The sequence below is a fragment of the Podarcis raffonei genome, chromosome 10 (assembly GCF_027172205.1).
Source record: "Podarcis raffonei isolate rPodRaf1 chromosome 10, rPodRaf1.pri, whole genome shotgun sequence".
Taxonomy (NCBI): domain Eukaryota; kingdom Metazoa; phylum Chordata; class Lepidosauria; order Squamata; family Lacertidae; genus Podarcis; species Podarcis raffonei.
Window position 1 is genome coordinate 45,371,946 of NC_070611.1, and position 20,932 is coordinate 45,392,877.

At 43.7% G+C, this 20,932-nt stretch overlaps 1 protein-coding gene and 1 pseudogene across 1 annotated transcript in view; both read right to left on the bottom strand.

Annotated features, from left to right (window-relative positions):
* Positions 1-5,237: 5,237 nt before the first annotated feature.
* Positions 5,238-20,932, bottom strand: part of SREBF2 (sterol regulatory element binding transcription factor 2) — a 34,307-nt gene continuing 18,612 nt past the window's right edge. The window contains exons 9-19 of the mRNA XM_053407569.1: positions 20,338-20,519; positions 19,303-19,576; positions 18,331-18,500; positions 17,948-18,116; positions 17,319-17,439; positions 16,271-16,380; positions 14,356-14,488; positions 13,309-13,477; positions 10,391-10,576; positions 9,511-9,622; positions 5,238-8,815 (exon numbers count right to left, since the gene is read on the bottom strand). Of these exons, the coding sequence (XP_053263544.1) occupies positions 8,595-8,815; positions 9,511-9,622; positions 10,391-10,576; positions 13,309-13,477; positions 14,356-14,488; positions 16,271-16,380; positions 17,319-17,439; positions 17,948-18,116; positions 18,331-18,500; positions 19,303-19,576; positions 20,338-20,519 (1,847 nt within the window). The 3' untranslated portion in view covers positions 5,238-8,594. The remainder of the gene's footprint in view (positions 8,816-9,510; positions 9,623-10,390; positions 10,577-13,308; positions 13,478-14,355; positions 14,489-16,270; positions 16,381-17,318; positions 17,440-17,947; positions 18,117-18,330; positions 18,501-19,302; positions 19,577-20,337; positions 20,520-20,932) is intronic.
* On the bottom strand, positions 11,687-12,396 carry LOC128422428 (60S ribosomal protein L36-like; annotated as a pseudogene).

A 20,932-nucleotide genomic window follows, 5' to 3' on the forward strand; every position in this document is an offset into this window, starting at 1 on the left:
ATGAATTTAGATTAACAGTTTACTAAGTTTTTGGTTTTTTTAATGTTCGTACTTAGGAAAAAGATTTAACATAGGAACAGCATACACAGCTTGCCTCCCACTTGGAGCAGAAGACCAAATAAACAAAGGATTAAATACAAATCTACTTTTCCTATCTTGATATAGGCCCTAAGATCACAAAATTGTGTGATAGTCATGCATACAGCCTCCAGGCTGACTATATGTTATTTATTCTTCCATTCTCAGATGCCACCTTGATCTAACTCTCAAAGCATGTCACTGGCAGATACAGCCTAGAGCTACATTAATTCCTGCCTATCCCAATCCATGAAACCTCAAAAAAGTACTGCACCTTCTTCCCAACAGCAAAGCACTACATTCTCAATGATTATTTTCCTTCCAATTGGATCTCTGGACAGTTTAGGCTTAACAAGTTAACCTCCTAATCCTCAAATGAAGATTTTGTATTATTGTACAATACAACAGAGCAGTTCATTTCCTTTACACACCTTAAAAGTCTAACGTCTTTATGTCTTTGCTTTCCTGGATTAGCCTCCTCCCCTCACACTTCAGTTGTGTCAGGAATTGGCCAGATTTATTTTAGATAGATAGGCACATCTGTTCTATAAAATTTTGCTTTTGTTTCATGTGGGCTTGAGAAATCTGAAGTGAATTCTAGTACCAGGAAAGCAAATGCCACAATAAACTGTTTCATCTTTAAGATGAAGAATGCTTCATTGTTTTGGACTGCAGCAAACAAAGATGGCTGCCATTCTGGAAATATGGTTGGCACCTTTATTGGGTTCCTGCTATAACAACTGTGTTCAGGCATAAATTTATTAGGCTGGGGATTATGCAGGTGAAAGAGGTGTAGGCCTGATGAGAACATGGAATGCACATACCTAAGGAACCCCAAGTGCATTTGGTCTGTACTTTTTTGTCCTTTGTTAAATAATAAAATTTCCTAGGAGATCTCATTGTCTGGACATATGTGTGTCTGAGGACCTATGTGTTCATGAAGCCTCCTCTCCTCAGAATTCAGCCTCACGGGAATTGGCATTTTCATTTTTGATAGATAGGCACATAAAACTTCACTTTTATTCAAATCTGGGCTATGGAAATTTATATAATAAAACACCAGGTGTCCCAACATGAATGGAGCTTGGCAAAATGCCGTTCTTGGCATATACAAAACAGGCTGTATTTCGTTCCTCACATTTCAAGCTCTTTTGAGGCTGCTTTCATAGAACTCTCTTTGAAGGCACATCGTAATATGATTCACATCACCCAACAAGAGGTGAAGGACACACAATGACCTACAAATAAAGATGTATGCTTTAGCAGATTCCAAAACTCTTTGTCCACATTATCCTGGCAAGACCTAGAACAGCACTGCAGGGAAGACCAGTGCAAATGGTGAGGGAATGTCATCTATTGAGGCTTCAATGGGGATATTCAGTGACCAAGTGGACAGCCATCCCTGAGATAGTTCAGTGAAAGGTGAACTGTAAGTACAAATATTTAAAAATAAAATAAATATGAGTTGGCAACAGGTCACAATCACATTAATTCTTATTTCATCTTGTTTATTGTTAGTCACCATGGATGGCAAACTCTTATGATATAAAAGGCAAGCTATAAGTTCCAAATAAATAACATTATTTGCCACTAAATCACATGTGCTTCTACCTATCCAGTTTCGCAACTGAATGCATTAGCTTTTCACCTATAGCATAGATTGCTACCCACTCCCATTCACCCATTTCCCCCTTACCAGGAGTTAAGTTTATTTGAAAATGATTCTGCAATGCAGTCTTCAGATGGAACCAGATAGTTTCAAAAGAGGGTACCACCCCGAACCAAGGCACTGGTGAAGCAAAATATGTGAAATGCTGCCAGCAGCATCAACTGGATGATACTAGGCGTGCTCACCAACTGAGAGGTCTCATTTTGGGGTTCTCCTTTGATAGCCTGGACCATTTGTCAGCTTCTTCGAAAGGCAGGTCTGTTCTGTGGTGACTTGTAATAAATGGAGCACACACAGCTAGAAGGCATCTTGATCCATTTTAATCACTCTTGCCAGCAAGCTCTTTAGAGACTGTTGGGCAAATAGTTGGGGAGATGGTAGCCAAGGGGGGGACGACGGCTTCAGCCAGTTTAATATTAACTCGAGTTGTCCCTTCCCCGCTTATACAGTCTTCCTGTTCAAGATGGAAGTAAAATGTTGCGTCAGCCTAGGGATCGCTCAAGGACATAGGATGTTCTGTGCAAGGAAAACTTGAGGTGTTGTGCCCATCAAGAAAAGTGATCCCTGCTAACCTGCCCCCTGCAAACTGTCTATTGTGTCCTCTCCCGGGATTCCCCAGCAGTGCTTCAGAAACAAAAAAGAGGGGTTGCCTCTACTAGCTGAGTATAACTGACTGAGTTCTGTTCTGATCTCAGTAGCAGAGTACAGTGGTACCTCTGGTTATGTACTTAATTCGTTCTGGAGGTCTGTTCTTAACCTGAAACTGTTCTTAACCTGAAGCACCACTTTAGCTAATGGGGCCTCCCACTGCTGCTGTGCCACTGTCACACAATTTCTGTTCTCACCCTGAAGCAAAGTTCTTAACCCGAGGTACTATTTCTGGGTTAGCAGAGTCTGTAACCTGAAGCGTATGTAACCTGAAGCGTATGTAACCCGAGGTACCACTGTACATGTTTTTCATGCAGAAGGTTCCATGTTCAATCCCTGGCTTGTCCACGTTGGGAACAATCCCATCAGAAACCCTGCCCAGAAGAGCAATCATGAGCCCAAAGAACCTGACCGTCACATCCACACCACTCAAGCGAATGGCTTCCCCCACAGAATCCTGGGAGGTGTAGTTTACTCCTCAGAGCCACACTTCTCTCAGCACCCTTAACAAGCTACAGTTCCCAGGATTCTTTCAGGGAAACGGTGTGCTTTAAATGTAGGGTGTGGCTCGCACCACGTAGGTCTCCAATGACACTCCCATGAATTTATCTAAACCCTCTTTAAAACCATCCAAGTTGGAAGACATCACTGGATCTTCTTTCCCTCATGAAGTGTACAGCTTCGGCCCCTTGTTCATAGAATCATAGAATTGTAGAGTCGGAAGTAGATACCCATAGTTTAAGTAGGCATTGTGGGAAGAAGCACCACCTTTCGTCTTTCCTGAATCTCCCAATATTCAGTGCTTTATTGGATTCTGGCATGATGTTATGAGACGGACCACCCTACACTTTCCCCACATCATACGTAATTTTATGCACCTTGCCTGGAAGGTTCACTCACACGCCTCACACAGAGGTTTCCAGTGCCTGGCAGGGGCAGCAGTGTCTGCCTTCTGCTGCTAGGGCAAATGTGGAAAACTTCTTGTGAAAAGAGAATTTCTTGGACCCAGCTTACAGCTGGAGCTAAGGAAAGTGAAAGCAATTTGGCTTGAGAAAATAGTGGTTTCTTAACAAATTTTCAATCAGAGTCCCAAAGACATATTGTAGCAAGTTCCTCGTATCTTTTAATCTAGTACTGCCAGGCACTGCCCAGATAAGTCAGATGTACTGACACATCACTCCATTGGCACAGCTCTGATCTTCATTTCCTTGCTCACCCCCCTACACACACACACACACACAGCATCAGTAGCAGCAGAGGTTGCCTTAAAGGCAGTATCAGTTCCTTGTTCCACTTTGTTCCTCAGAAGTGCTCCCTTTGTTGCCACTTTCCGAGACTCGGAAGGAGCAAAACGATTCCTGCCTTCACATAAAACACTGGCACCATGAGAAGAGAAAATAGGAAGACTGCTACTGCCCAGAGCACAATGGCCTCATTTTAAAATCTTACGTTGGAAATCCCACAGGATTAATCTTTAATAGCTGAACCGAAACAGGTCTGCCAAACAGTGTGAGTCTCTGCCAACCTGCCTTTGCTTTTAGGGAGGTGTGTGGAAAGGTAGGAAAAAAAGAGAGGTGGAGTGGCAGGACAGTTCAAAGTGTATTTCACTCCAGAACCTTTTGTGGAGAACACACATATCCTGGGTATGTCTTTGTGTTTTCATTAATCTATCCAAAGAACATATTGAGGGATGAGAAAAATGTGTGTGTGTGCATATATATATATATATATGGGGGGGAATAGAAGAAAGAGAGTACGAGGAGATGGAAGAAAATGAAAAATAGAAACTGCAGCCAGGGTTGTGATCTGTGCAGAAATGCAAGCCTGCACAAAGTAGAGTTCTATATTCCATACTGGAGGATTTTCAGACTACAAATTAGTGGCACATATTCAAATTGAGGTGTTATGAAAACCCAACCTACCTACCTCCAAGAACTCCAGTATGAGAATGCTGAAATGAGGGTCAGCAGTTGTTAGAATTACTCTTTTACTAAGTTACTTCTGCCCTCTGCTGGACAATAGAAAAATAAAAGGCCAAACAGCCTGTCCCTGCTGTTAAGTGCAGAAATTTGGGCTCGCCTGTTGATTTGTCTCTTCAGCGATGTTGGGGTGCAACAGGCTCTTATGACAGGGAGCCACCTACCTCTTGGACATGTCGTAGAAGGGCACCAAGAGGAGAAAAGGCTTCTTCTTAGCTTCCAGGCTATATTCAGCAAGCCCAGGGATAGCCCCAAATTCCACTATCCATGTCAAGAAAACTAGAGCTTGGTCTCAAACACAATAAACAGAAATATGAGCCAGCAATGAGAAAGCTAAAGTAATAGGAAAGATTTACGGAACTCAAGTCTATCTAGAGATGTGGAACCTAGGCCTTCAAACGTTGTTCGACTGTGGATTCTCCCTAAAAGAGGTATGTTATCGATTACATGCACCCTTCCTCATAGTTCTTTCAAACCTGTGGCATATGTATCATCAGTGTAGGTTTTCTGTTCAAAGTCCTTCAGATTGCTGGGAAGATTGGCAAATTAATCCTAATGCTTAACAACTTGCTCTGATCTGTTCTGCGCTCCTCGTGAATTACTCTAGCTTATATTTATGGACATTGTGTGACAGAGGAAACGCTGGTGATTTAACCTTAACAAAACCTAATCAATTCAATTAGGCCACTGAACACTGCAGCATTCTGACAATCCTATTTAGCCACTACCATTATCAGTTTTTATTATTGTACTACCACTGGTGGGCAAGCACACTTTGCAGGAGAATGTTTTAAACATTTTTCATACACCCCCACCCAACAAAATGTACTCTTCTTAATGAAGCTTCTTTCAAGTATCAGACATTGCGTACAATTTGATTTTTATTAGACAAGTCGCGCAATGAACCCCAGGAGAGGGTCACAATCAGGACATATACCAGAAACGCTCACCCACTCACATCATTGCCAGCTACGTTTTCTTATAGCAAAGAATCCTTATTCCTAATTTCATTGGGATAAATACACTTTTCACATCATATATAAAAGCACAAAAAAGTTACATTATATACACAAAAATAATATAGAGATAGCCTGGGTGACAACAAACCCATAAATAAATGAGGTGTCTTCTTTTAAAAAATGGTTGAAGTACATGGAAAGACAGGGCGATTCCCTTGTGGAGGTCCCATCTACACAAGCATAATTCCACAAGCTAGCAGTACCACCCTCAATGCCTCTTCCTGCTGTACAACATGAGGCTTTTACCCTCGACTACAATGCCCATTCTCAGCCGTAGTATTCTCTCCTGCTTGACAGTATAAATGGCTTTCACAGCCTCAAATCCATAGAACTGTGAGATGTACACAGTGTCAATAGGAGATGACATTCTGATGCACATCAACTAATCCAGACACTTCAAAATTTAACTGCGCAGAATTATTTGCTATGAGAGCTTCTAGATGGGAAAGGTTTCTTTCTAAGCGTCGGGCATGCTAAATCACTTTGCTGAACACTCACAATTCACGCAGGTCCTTATGTTAATCCCAGATGGATGGCTGCTAACTCCAAGCAGACTGGAAAAATCTGTGTGAGTGGCAGAACAACTGTGGAAGGAAACCAGCAATGGTAGCACCAAACACCCCAGGCATCCTGCTAGAATGTACCTTTTCATTGAGGTAGTTTGTTACCCTTTCTGTTTTGTCGCTACCATCACTGGGAAAATGGCTGTCGGGAAGCACCCTTAAGAGAACAGGATGGTCCTCAGCTTCTAGCCTGCCCATTTAAACAACTGCCCATGGATCTGCAGTGCTGAATCCAAGGCACTAGTATAGACTATGGTTGCTACCCATGTTTGTAGGATAAGCAACCAAGATTATCCATGTGATGTGAGATATGGAACTAAATGCCCTACACCCCACCCCTACGAACTCGTCCTGGCAAAGCAACTTCCAAGGTTCACTTTCACTGTGTATTTTGATACCTTTCGCAAGTGCAACCTTTCAAACACATCCACTTACGTATACCAACGGGAAATTTGGAATGTTCATGAAATTACACCTCTTATTAGTTCCAATATATTCAGGAAGATTGAGAATTGGTCTTCAAAATAACCAAAGTTAGCCAACGCTTTATTGTGGGACCATCTTTTGGTTTACTCTATGGAAAGTTTTAAAAATTTGATATCAATGTGATATGCATCTCTTATCTGTGCGATTCAGACCACGTTCCTTTAATTATGTAATTGCTTCAGTGTTTGGAAAGCCCCTCCCCCAGGATTTCATGTGTTTTGGGACACACAGAGCTTCATTTGAATTGAAAATTGTCAGTGAGAGGCTTAAGGTAGAAATTCTTTTCTTTTTTTAATGGAGGGTCTCAGTTCTGCAGCAGTGTCCAGCTGTTACGCATGGAAGACACACTAGCTGCAAGAACCACTGCAATATACAGTTGTGTGGGCCTCCCCAGAGAATTATGTGCCCCAAATTCATTTGTTTGGTGCTTGTGTGTTTGATTTGGACAGATTTGGAAGATGAAATAAGAGAGGCTAAGCAAGAACAGAGATGGTGCATAGGCAACGGGAGAAGGCAAAAGTGATTTGTGAGACTCTGAGCTCTATGAAATATAAAATTTCTTTTCTTAGAACCTATTCTTCCAACAAAGAGGCCTAGTTGCAACCACTCCTCTTTCTCCAAGTTCTAGAACTACATCTACACTACATATGGAAACCATTTTATAAACCTGTTTGACCATCAAAGCTTCTCCAAAGGAGACAGCTGTTGGTAGTGTGGACAAGTCCTAAGACTGTTATCCTAAACATACTCATATAGATGCAGCTACCAAAGAAATCAAACATCAGAAAAAAGGATTCCTAGGGTTGTATCCAACGTAGCGCAAAGTTAAAGTCACTTAGCGGTAAACTTGTTGCACTGGCAGAACACTTTTGTGCAAAAAAGCACAAATGCATTGCCTAAAATTGTTGCACAACAAGCTTCGGCTAGCACAACTGTTGCACTGGATTTCTTTGTGGCCCAAACCTTTAAGCTCTGCTCTCGCACTAGCGGGCAGAGAACAATGAATTCAGCCCCTAGTTTTCTTTTTTTGTTAAGGTAAAACTCAATGCTGACTTTAAGCGTGTGATTCAAAAAATGCACTTAGACTTACGGTGTCTCTTTATTTACAAAAGCAACAGTAGGAGCGCTGATCAGGAGGGGTTTTTAACCTTTCCTCTCTGTGCTATTTTTCCTGCTGAAAATCTTCCCCAAGCTGTAGTTTGTCTTGGGGTTCCCCCCCCCCAAAAAAACCAGCAGCAACAAACTTCTAAGAGTAATGCTCAGCCCCCTCCCTGTGATCTTAATCCAGATTTTGGGGAGGAGTGGGGGTCCTGCAGGTATTTTTTTTTAAAAAAATGAGCATAAACAAAGAGCAGTGGTTTGTCTATGCATGCTTTTTGAATCACAAGCTTAAATCCGCTTCTGGTTCACCACTAAGTCCATCCTTGTCCCCTCTTTTAGGGCATGGAAATACAACTCCAAAGTTAATGACAGTATGGCTCCATCAGCTGCCAGGAGGCAGATACATGAGTAAGAGGTGGAAGGGAGGACACAGAAGACAGAAGAGAAACCTAGATGTTGTCCATAGTGCTTATAAAGCCATAAAATGCTATAAAAACCCCAAATTGCATTAAAAACTGTAATGCCCTTCCTTAGGAGAACCTCCAAAGGCTCTCAGAGAATGCAGAATCTATAGAAAAGCTTCTATGCAACCCACTGAGGACCAAGGAGCCAGATCTTCTCTCTGGGTCTGCCAAAAGCATATGGCACCTGATGTGCAGATCAAGGGCCACCGCAGATGCAAGGAAAAGGGCTGAGGGCAGCTCTTCTTACTTTCTAGAAAACCCCTCCTTAAAAGATAGATTATTTTGTAAAGAGGTGGGGGACCAACCTTTCCGAACCCACCCTTCTTCCTCACTATTGCAAATTCTTCTGTCAGTGTGCGAAAATGTGAACACTCTCTAGCTCCAGTGTGGGCACCCTTTGTACTAGAAGGCATATACTAGCAACAATAGCTGGTTTACAAGAAGACCCTACCCTGGCTAGCGTATCACAACTTTCATGGTCCTAACCTGGAACAGTGTTCTAAAAGGGAGGAGGGGGAGGAAGAAGAGGAGGGTAGGAAGGGGCAAGAATCCTGTTCAATGAGCGACGAGGCTGCAATCCTCCACGGTTAGGAAGCTGCAATTGCTGTGCCGCCACTCAGCTTCACAATCATCTGCTGACAATCATTGCAGGAACGCTTGTCTCCAACTTTCTCCAGTGTGCGGGCTGCTTCCGCCAGCAGGACGGCTCGCTGGCCCGGGGACGACAGGAAGGAGAGGGGAAGGTGGCGGCAGGCTAAGAGAATTGCTGTAGCTCTCTCTCTCTGCCCAGGAAGGGCGTCCAGTTCACCTAGATATTGGAAAAAAGAGGCATCACAAGGAATGCCATGCTTGTGGGGGCAATACGTGCACCATGGGAGTCAATTTGTTTAAGACTACACTGGGGTGAGCAAAAGATTGCTTCACAATGGGTGCTACCCAACAGAGTGCAAGAAGCAGTCAACCAACTCCCACAGAAACTCTAGGCAGTAATTTATTCTAGAGGCTCGGATGCCCCAAGCTGAGACCTGGCCGGCAGCCCAGACTTAGCAGCCTTGTCCTGGTAACAGAGATGACACTTGCGCAGGTGGGCGAGGCCCACCCTCTCCCTGACAGGCCTTTCTTTTGCTCAAATTAGGAGCCTCAGATGTCAGCTAGCGAACATCTTTGTGCCACCGCTTCTTAAAACATTTTAAACACTCTGGCTTGAATCCTACAATTTATGAACAAAAAGCAGCTCACTGAAGGGGGGGAAATGTTTCCCCTCTCCCCCCGATTTTGGGCAATTCCTCATCACAGCAAAACCACGTTTGCCACCGTTTCAGGTTAATTAGGGTTCCAAAGGTCTCTAGAACTGCACACCAGGGAGCTAAACTAACTGTGGCATTTGTCGCATACGGTTTGGCATCGCTTGCGAGTATTTTATAGATAGATAGTGCAGGGCGGGATGGTGGTGACCCAGTTCAGGGCAGAGAGGGACAAGAAAGGGCACAAGAGCTTCCTGACCTTGCTTGGTACTCTGGGGTGTCCGACGCCTGAGACTGTGCTCCAGCAGCTGATGAGTGCGTGTGGGACTGGCCCCTGCCATCAAACGCACGGTGGCCTCATGCAGGAACACCTGGAAGGAGGAGAAAAGCAGAAGACAATGGGTAGCACCTACATTTTAGCAACCTTCCATCACCTTGTGGTGCTGTAGATTTGGGCATGCGCCTTAATCAGATAAGCTTGCACCTTCTGGTGCTAATCCTCTCAGCCACTTTTCCTTCCCTAACTCCTTTCTGCTGAGCAAGAGTGTACAGGGAATGTGCCCTTTAAAAGAGGGGCATGCTACCCAACTATTTCTGACCAGCAGTGGTCCACACTCTACCACAGAACCATCTGTGCTGTTTGTGCGTACAAACCAGTGGAGAGCAGTGATTAAGCCTGCCAGGCTTAATCCCCAGTTCAAATCTCACAGCCACCATAAAAGCTACCTGGCATTAGGCAACCCCGTATTCTCTCATCCTCACAGCTCACATGGGTGACATGTGGCTAATAGGAATGGCAAACATCACAGGGCTGTTTTAAGGATTATTGAGATAATTTACATAGAGTTTAGAACATTCAGGAAGTGTCACATTAGTTTAAATCCAGGGGAAACCGCAACACACACACACACACACACACACACACACACACACAATGAATGCTACTTAAGGGCAAAGCCTACAACAGTAAGGATGTATCCAGCAGGAAGCCACCACTGCAAACACACTTCTGGAAATTCAAAGCAAAACCAGTCCTGGCCTAGTTCGTGGACCATTTGCCCCTTTGGCTTATAACAGCATGCAGGAACTCAAGGGACAGGTCATCATCTCCTCACTCATTACAAGTGGCAGGATCTTACCTTTCGATAAGCAGGTCTGAAACTGTGGGCCAGTTTTCTCAGGCTGCCGAGGTCACGCTGGAATCCTGTCAGCTCAGAAGCAGAAGCATGGTAGGCCTCTCCCAAGGCCTGGCTGGAGTTCATCTGTTTCTGCCACAGAGTGGTGCGGAGGGACAGCAGTAGGTCGCAAGCTAGCAGCTGGATCATCTGCAAGGAGACCGACCCATTCAGTGACAGGAGTATCAAGACATTCCAGCATCATCAGCTGGATGCAGCAGCCTTCAGAGGGACAAAAGCTTCTCACACAGATCTAAAAATACTAGCAGAATGATACATAGTGTTTTTATCTTAAAGATGAGATGGTATCAACTGACAGCTCTCTGGCCAAATTCCCTTTCTTCTCAAAAAGTGATCCAGCATGAGCATTCTGAATTTTTTGTTGTCCAAATATTATCATCAAAGGACACGACCACAAGATAACATGGAGGAAGCAACCAGGTTATCCAAAGGTAGCCAATGTGGTACCCTTCAGATGTTGTTAGACCACAATTCCCATCATACTTGACCAAGAGCAATGCTGCTGAGGCTGATGGGAGCAGTGGTCCAATAACATGTGGAAGGTAAAGGGCTGGCTACCCCTGAAGTATCCTGTGCCCCTTTGTAGGCCAAAATCAGCACCTATAACTGTGTTCTGAAAACATGTCAACACAAAATCAGGGTGCAGTGGGCTCCCAGCACAAATCATTGTTCCCACAGCATCCATCACAGTGAATATTCAAAGAATTACCTAACAAAAATTGGTTAACCATACAAATGCTTTATTTGTTTTTTGTTTCCTGTGTGTTTTATGTGAATTCTACCTACCACCAAAAGATGAAAGTTAAGCCATATGAAGAAATACTGAGACCACCACACTGTTTTAATGTGGAACTGAAGATCCACTGACAGAAGACTGTCCAAAAGATGGGCAGTGGGGGTGTACATTCATTTTTATTTTAGCCACCATGACTGATATGATCTCTGGCCTTAGGACCTTTCGGAGAGTGGTGACAGATGAATGAGCCTAAGGCTCAAACGACTTATGGGAGACGATTAGTACCTTATTCAGCTATCTCCCATAGTCCTGCCACCATCTATGGACTCAGAGAACGTGTCCCCTGCAATATTCCCATCTCTCTAGCCTTGCAGGAGTCACAAGATAGAAAAATCATGACTTTGCCTTGACTGGACTTTACCTGCTTAACCTGACCTTGCACACTAACAATTTGCCTGCCACGACCAGATGCTACCTGCTTTTCCTGCAAATCTCAACGTGGAACAGGACGAACAGTGGGATTCTAAGAAAGTGTCCTTGAAAATGTGTCCCAAAGGTTCCAACAATTAGCCAGAAGTAAAATGAAGCAGTATGATCTTGAGAAGGTACCCTAGGGATAAAAAAACTGCAAAACAAATCAACATCTTCTACAGAATAGTATTTTGGTACGCCCTCCGGTGGCAAAAAAAGTATCTTTAATATCAGTTCGAACTGCATTTTGAAGGACTCATTTTGGTTCATTCAAAAATTCAAAAATACCTAAGGAAAATAGAAGTGTTGTTTTTACCGGGTTTTCAAAACAAGCTTTATTGCAGAGACTTTGGGAGGAGGCCAGGGAGCTCCTAGTCCTTCTGGGCTGCTGCTTTCCTCATTGTTTCCAGGGTACTGTTCAGTTCCTCCTGCTTCTTCTTGGCTTGGATGAAGTCCCCACCCTTTTCTTGTTGAACTGCACAGCTCATTTGTCTTTGGAGATCTTGAACAGCACCATCACACATATCTTTTTGGAGACGAGGCAGCATGCCTCCTGGATCGTGTCTTAGACAAACTTGGTGTGCTTGGTCAGGTGTCCATGGCATTGGCATGACTTTGCCCCATTCTTAGTCACCTTGTGGCCCTTGTTCAGGCGAAGGGCCACTGGGCAGCAGATTGCTATGGCTGCCACAGCTGCTGCTTCATCTAGGCCATGCCCAAAAAATAAATCAGCTAAGTAAAATAGAGGTCACGATGGGCACTTCATTTGCCTTTTCACTGCCACATATACCTTTTCTCGGCCTTTTCAACCCATGTGCTCCACTTTCATCTCTCATGCTTTCTTTCTGCTTGCAGTACAATGCAGTCTGGGTTGTACAGATGGCCTCTTGGCCCCTTCCAATTCAGATGTAAAGTTCCTAGGAAGTTTCTACCACATCACTTAAATCACTGAATCGGAAAGAACAGCATTCAATCCAGGCGAGCTGAGGAGATTCCCACCTGCAGAGGAGAAATGGGTGCACCTCTGTGCTGCACTGCGGAAACATTGCACGAGTACTGCCAGAACATGCAATGCAACTACAATGCACTACAGCTGCCACCCAGCTCCGATTCTTGTACAGTGCCAAAAGTTGGAAAGCCCCAGCTTCTCATAGAAACAAGGATATGAAGGTGAAGCTGACACCCTGATACAAAGACTTCACACTGTTCTTGCCCACAGGAGACTAGACATGTAGTGCCTTCTGTGGGAACAATTCACCCAGGAGGCATAATTAAAAGCAACAAGGACAGGACCAAACAAGAGCTCAGCCTGCTAATTCTGGCAGTGCACTGGAAGCCAACACACTGGAAACAAATGCACTCCTCAAGCACTACTGTGGGAAAGGGAGCACTGCAGCTCTAGTCAACACACACAAAAGGGCAAGAGGAGAGGGAATGTTCTCTGTCTCTCCAATCATGAAGAAAAAAATGTTAGCTGCTGCTTCTTCGGCTCCAGGATATTTGACCTCAGAGCCACATGGAATGATGACTAAACATTTGCCCACAAGCCTTGGCTCAGGAAAGGATGGAGAAGGCAGTTGTAAATGTACAGCCAGTTTTAAATGATTGTGATGAAGATGATGATGATGATGATGATGATGATGACAATACTTACGTTATTGAGACCCGTGCTTGAGACCCCACTGCTCATGTTGAGGCTATTCCAAAGGTGAGTGCTGGCTCTTTCACAGTGGCCAAAGGAGCTCTGCTGCCCATCTGCCTTGCTTGACAAGGAGGCATTCATGGCTTTGCACACATGAAAGACAGCTTTCACAAGGGCATTCCTAGGAAGGGGGGAAGGGATAAGAGAAAGATCCCAAGCCAGGAACAAGGTCAGTGCCTTTAAGGTATTGTGGTCGTGGACCAACCACCTCCAGAAGATCCATAAGCCTCTCACTTACTAAGTTGCCATAATAAATAATAATGTTATTAAATGTTATTAAATTTCTATACCACTCATCATAACATAATAACAAACAAAAACAACCTCCCCAACACACACAGTTTAAAAGGCCATAGATTGCTTAGATTAGCCAAGGGGCCTAGGAGAAGAGGAATGATTTTGTCTGGCACCTAAAGGTGTATAATGAAGGTGCCAGGTGAGCCTCTCTGGGGAAAGCATTCCACAAACAGGGAGCCAACACAGAAAAGGCTCATCCTCATGTTGCCCCTTCTCTGGACTTCTTGAGGCAGCACATGAAGAAAGGCCCCACCAGCAGAATGGGAATCCTCAACACCACCTCTAAGACCAGATCTGCCAGCTCAGGCAGAAAGACTGCTGGGCAGTGAGGTGGGCAGTAAACCAGCAGAATCTCTAATCTGTTCTGATTCCCGGTGCCAGGAACACACACTCCAGATCCTCCACCCAACTGGATAGAGAGCCTGAAGGGAGAGAGAGAGAATCTCTCTATAGACTAGAGCAACTCCCCCTCCCAGACCCTCAACTCTGGCCTGATGCTGCACCGAGGACCCAGATGGCCACAGCTGGATGAGACCAATTCCACCCTGCATCTAACACTTAGAAGAGTCTTTGCATCCACCACCCCAGTGCCTGATAGCCGGTATTTTCAGTTAATACAATCTCAAAATACTGCAGCTTAGTTTGGAAACTATTTAAAGTGACAAAAGGCAATTGTGAGAGTAATGCAAAAAGGCCACACACTCCATCATCTCCAAACATTTAGGAATTCGCTCCACGTTGGTAAACTGGGATCTCACGGCTGCATCATCACCCCTGAGCCAGCTGATTGTCATTGTGATTGCGGATGACCACCACCTGCACACCACATCAGGGCCTAGGTATGCAGAGACAAAATAACAATAAATATGAGACACTCTCACCAATGCAAATCCAAACAGGTTTTGTTTTAATGGCTTCAGGAGACGGGAATCTTTTCCCTACCCACTGTTTCCTTACATCAAGATCCTTCCCCCTGTAAACCTAAGAAAGTGCATTCAAACACACTGAAATCCTTGCTCCTGGGAAGGGAAGCCAGCCATGGGAGGAAGGCAATTTGGAGTAAGAAAATGGCAGGCAGGGAAAAGTCACACCCATACCCCCCCCCCCCTTCTCTGTTCTAAATTTCCATCTTGGATCTGCTTTTCATTTAGAAGAATGGAATTGGGTCCCAGTTACACATATTTATGTGTAATGAAAATGAACTTACCAGGAACTAGAATAGTGTGAGGTTGCTTGCTGGTAGGAGGAACCTTACAAGAAGGACAATGCTGAAAAGGTCAGTTTCCAGCAAGACCTGTTCAGATCTCATTTGAAATGCCCAGGGCCTGATTTGGGAAAGCGGGCAGGGACAAGGGGTTACCAGCATGATACCATCACAGTAATGCTTCTGGGTGAGCCCTTCCTTGAAGTAAACCTGCCCAGGGTCCCAAAAGACTTCCAGATTGTGATGTTGAACTCGTACAAGAGCAGGTCACCAGGATAAATTGTGGGAGAGAAAGCCAAAATGGACATTTGGGGCAGGCAAGGTGTGCTAGGCTTGGGACGAGAAAACTGATTCAACTCCCTTTGTTGCTGAAGTCAGGGCACATTAGTGAATGCCATCCTGCAGAGTAGGGTACCATCCACCTGCTGCTGCTGCCACTGACACACAGGCTGGTACAAAGCCAAGCATCTTGCCAGACACTCCCCCCTTCATCTTACTGCTTCAGCAGAAGGGAACAACAACAGCAACCAGAGACAAGCAGCTCGGTACCACCCTGCCAACATATGCATCTCATTTAAAAATGCTTCTGCCTTGGGAATGGAGTCACTAACCAGAATTTACAAGACTCATTAACCTCTTGGCTGAGTTACCAGCTCTCAGTGTGTTCCCCAAAACCATTAAGTGGTCAAAAGTATTTACTTTCAGATCTCAGCTGAGAAGGCCGTAAGTACTGCAGAAAAAAATTAGATCTACATAATTACTGAACTCTCCTCTAGAGGTCTCCACTCAGCTGCTGATCAAATCTCACCATGATCAATGTAGAATACTATCACTGACATGTGATTGGACACTTGCTTGTCTTAAAAAGCAGAAACTGCACTACATCTGAAAAAGATTTATCATGGGATATCAGGAAAATTCTACCTACTCAATGTTATATTTCTTTGAATCAGCAGTGTCTTCCTCATATGGTTGAGGGAACTGGCTATGTTTAGACTAAGATGAGATAGGATAGCCATATTAAAATATTTAAAGAGCTGTCACATGGAAGATTGAAGATATGGTCATTCCATATCAAGGGGTCCAATTTTTTACCTCATGCCATCCAATTTTCTTAATATTTTGTATACTTGTTGAATTATCAAAACTAAGTTTAAATCTAAAATTTATCTCACCCCAGGTTTTTTTAGTTATAAGAGTTTGAAATTTCAAAAAATTGACAATTTTAGCCTTTATGGATTTAAGAAAAATATCATTGACTTAAGATACACTTTTGATCAACTGGGCAACATTAATTAATGTTGCAGCTGAATCAAGTTTAGAACACTAACTCAGCAGCAAATGCTTGCAGATCTCCAGCATGAAACTGAGAAATATGGGACACTGAGCAACCTGGGCATCCTTCACACTTACCCAGTGCAGACCTCAACACAGAATTTCCAGTGAAAGGTGGTGTTCCAATTCCCAAAGAGTCCACAAAAGAATTGAGTAACTTCAGGTATTCCAAAGCATTAGAGAATTCACTACAAGCACAAGCAGAAATCAGACTTTTACCAGTAAAGACAATGCAACACGTTTCTACAGTGCATCAGTTTAATGTGTGCAACTTAGTATACTTAGTAAGGTAAGGTAAAGGACTTCTGGACAGGTATGTCCAGTCAAAGGTGACTATGGGGTTGCAGTACCCATCTAGCTTGCAGGCCAAAGGAGCCGGTGTTTGTCTACACACAGCTTTCCAGGTCATGTTGCCAGTGTGACTAAACCGCTTCTGGTGCAACAAAACACTGTGACAGAAACCAGAGCGCACAAAAACACCATTTACCTTCTACGTTTATCAACTTACACTGGCGTGCTTTCAAACTGCTAGGTTGGCAGGAGCTGGGACAGAGCAACAGAAGCTCACCCTGTCGCGGGGATTCAAACCCCCAACCTTCTGATCGGCAAAGCTCAAGAGACTCAGCTATTCTTAGTAAGAGTGCCTGGTTACCAGCTCTCTCCTTGCTCTGCAAATTGCTATTATTCAAGTTCTGTTGGGGAACTTTCTTTTATCATGGAACTTTCAACAATCCAGCAGCATACTAAGCACTTCTCTGTGCTTCTGTCTCCAAAACAGAAATAAGTTACTGATGAACCTTGTTGAGCTTGAGTGTTGCCCTTAAAACTGCATGCTCCACCTGAACTAATCCATTATCTGCAATTCAGTTACAAATTGCTAGGAGAAACTGCCCTTTGCCACATAGGCAATAGGTATGGCAGATGAATTTGATTCAAGTGTCTGCATTATGTCAGGAATTTTATTCTGTTGGCCCTGCCACATTGCTCCTAACCAAATAGATGAAATCTGTGCTGCTACCCTTCATCCCACCTGTTCAGCTACAGGAACGGACAGAGCAGGCAGTCAGAATCGGCTACTCGACCTGAGAAAAAATGCCAATAGGGTAGGGACAGAACTGCAGCTTACCAGGGCTCTTCATCATCATGTCCTGCAGCCCCCTTTGCAACCTGAGGTTTCACAAGGGATTCAACAGCTCTCTCCAGGAGGTTCTCACAGAATGCCTGGTGCACCTGTGCAATGGGATCAGCTGTATATGAAAAAACAATCAGCTTTATTTCCTTTTCTCAATAAGTTACAAAAGATTCAGGGCTGCTTCCCTAGTAATACGCAGGTATCCCTCAAAAATAATCAGGTGCAAACCCTTGCCATGTTATGCAAGATTTGAAATATTGTACTAGGACCTGGGATCAAAACCCCACTTGGGCATGAAGCTCACTGGGCGACCTTAGGCCAGTCACCAACTCTCAGCTTAACAAACCTCACAGGGTTGCTGTGAGAATACCACATTGAGCTGACTGGCATATAAATGAAATAATAAATAAAAATCTGTTTGGGCAGAGAAAGTCTTTGCAGAAAGAACTCCACCATTTGGGAAACTGTCCATTTGATTGCTCAGTCAATGTTCCACAATTTCTTACAGCACCAAAAGCTTTCAAGCAAGAACTGACTAGAGAGAGTGAGCACATACATGCATAACGCTGTCCCATAACTTGGATGGCAGACTTAGGGCAATGCATAAGCCTGCTGGGTCTCACCTGGGTTCCTCTGAGTGCAATATAGACTCTCCTTGGCAGCTGTTTTCACTGTCCAGTTCCTCTCCACAAAAAACTTTTGCCCCAATGGGTGACACAACCAACGCAAAGAGTCAGGGATGGCACTGCGCTCAGAACTACACAAGCTCTGGGCTTGACTTAAGAAATAACTCTGGTAAGAAAGAAAAAGTGTCATGGTAAGATATGGTGCTGAAGGAAAGCTATGCATGCTTCTGACTCAAGGATAGTCATTCTGTGTAAAGTTAATTATACAGATCAACTTAAAAGCCACTTCCATTCACATGCAAAACCGTAGTCAGTTGAAATATGCCACAATACATACTTGTTCTAAATTCTGATGGGAGGCTTGAAAGAGATTTACTCACCGCCAGGAAGCCCAGCTTGCCACCACAGCGGGTCTTCAAGCCAACTGCAGCAGTCAGGTGAATTTCTGCCAGTGTGCTTGGTGAAATCTTCTCTTCTGCACATTCAGCCAGATTCACAGCACACAGAGCCATGTGCAATCCTGAGTAGGCAGAGCTGGATGGTAGCTTACCTACATCAGAAACCAGAGGACAAAGAGTCATCTCCTTTAAAATAATTTACAGAGGGGCAGCCAAGATAGACTTGCACCAAAGACAGTCATGCAGAAGCTCAAGTACGGCTGTATGAAGGGGTATTTCCTTGGAATATTTTCTTCCTGAATCTTCTAACATTCAGCATCACTGGACAAATTAATTATGTCACAAGATTTTGTGGGCTGCAGTCTAGTTCACCCGATGCATCGAGTACTATCCTGAGTTGAAGGTACATATATACATCACTTTTTTAAACTCATGCCATGTGAGACTTTTCCTGTACAATTCCTCACATGGTTTGATCTGGGAAAGCCCTTTGAGCTACTGAGATTCTGTTACATTCAAACCTTAAAACGCAGTAATGTCCTGCCTTGCAAAGCCTTGGTTTATATCTATCTACAATCTTATCTTTATAAGATTGTAGACAGATATAAACCAAGACTTTATAAGATTGTAACTTTGGGAATCAACCAAACAAATCTCAAGCTATGTATATCACGCTCTTTCATACAGGCCAAATAGAAGACCATCCTTCATTTCACTACCTGAATCATCTCGGCTGGTTATACTATTGATTTTCAGGTAAGAATAAATCTAACAAGACACACACACCGCAAAGAAGTGTACGGCACTACTTGTATCATCAAGCTAGAATGAAGCACTCTCTGCAGACTTAGGTTTTTTTAATGTTCTATTGAACACAGACAAAGTACATAGATAAGTCTAGGTCATCACACTAGACACTCACAGAAGCGGCCACCTTCTCCCTTTTCCACTTACCTGTGATATGGAGCTGATGGAGCTTATGATAGGCTAGAGCTGCATCACGCGCACTAGTTTTGGCTTCATCCTCAAAACCTGCAGGGGCTTCTGTTGCTCGTCTCTGCCGAGATGTCCTCTTTAGCAACCAACGCACCAACCCCAACTTTTGGAGACTGTAACGGATAACGTTCCAGGACAGGCCGCAGGCCAAGTCTAAACGAGAGGCAGGCAGTGCTCGGCCCAGGGCAGACAGACAAGTCTGTAAGTTTGATGCAGCAGCAGTAAAATCTTCCTGCAGGCACAGAACAAAAAAAGAAAAGCTGAAGGTGCAGCAAAGATGTGTGTGAGTCCAGTGACTTCAGAGACTCTCGGAGATGGCATGTGGAAACTTGCACAATCAAGCATAATCACCTTTAGCCTAGCCTTGAAAGATGCAGCATCTTTGACCCTAAGGCTGCATTTTTGGTCTCTTCTATTTATCTCCACTTAAATCTATTTCTACATTTATTTATGCAATACTGCTTGATGAGAAAATCTCTAAGCGGTTTACAAAAAAGCAGTTTTACCAACCAACAGTAGCTTTCAAACTGCCTTTTTTCTCTATCTTATTCAAATATGCTAACAGTATATAAAGAAAGATTGAAATAGTAACTGATGTTCTGAAATACTTTTATTGGAGATATTACCTTCAGGCATATTAAGCAAATCTGTGACAATCTGGCCACTTTTACAATTAGATTCAGTTGCAAAATTCAAATTTACCCCAGGCCCATGGCAAAAACAAAGATTGCTTTACACAGCTAAAGCTGAGGGTGGCAATTCAAAAATATTTTATTGGGGCTTTCTGAAAGGAGAAAAGTGGAGAACTAAAGAGCTCCAGAGTCCTTTACCATACAAGTGTTTCAGAAGTAGGACAAATGCTTGCAATCCCAAGTGCACAAGCCTCTCTGGAGAGTTGATCTGCAATTTGAGGTGCTGCCTGTTCAGCACTGCTCCAGAAGACAAACTGGGAAAGAAACAAAATTTGTTTTCTGAAGCAGGAACTTGACCTACCTTAGCTAAATCCAGGTCTGCTTGTTTCCGATGCCGCCAGAAAGTAACCGATGACCGGGAGTGCAGTCGAGTCACTGGCTCTCCATGTACTAGGAGTTTTATGAACACACTCAGGACAATAACACCGTTCACAAGCCACAGGATCAGAGTGGGCATCATCCAGCCAAACCAGCCACCAGAGCCTACAGGGAAAGATGTCAGAAGAGATATGAAGGGGGGCCAGAGGGGAGATAGGTGAGGTAACATCTTAAAATAACAAGACTGGGATGAATTTTAATTATGTAAAAAAGCTGTGCACATAAGGAGGTGGGGGCTCAGGCAATTTGGCTCTGAGTCCCAAATAAACTGCACTGCTAAAGTTCAGATTACAGATTTGTGTGTGTGTTACATATATATAATATGTTCAAAAAATGCAACACAATCTGTATTGGCTCTACAAATGCTGAATTTTACTAAAATAGATAAAAATTATTTCACAGTGTAGCTAGACTGTGATTCTTGTAAGAATCCCATTTAATAACTCCCATGTCCTGCAGAAGTGCTATGAGGATGGGGTTTTAAAATGACCTAGTAAAACTCAGAACAGATGAAGGCT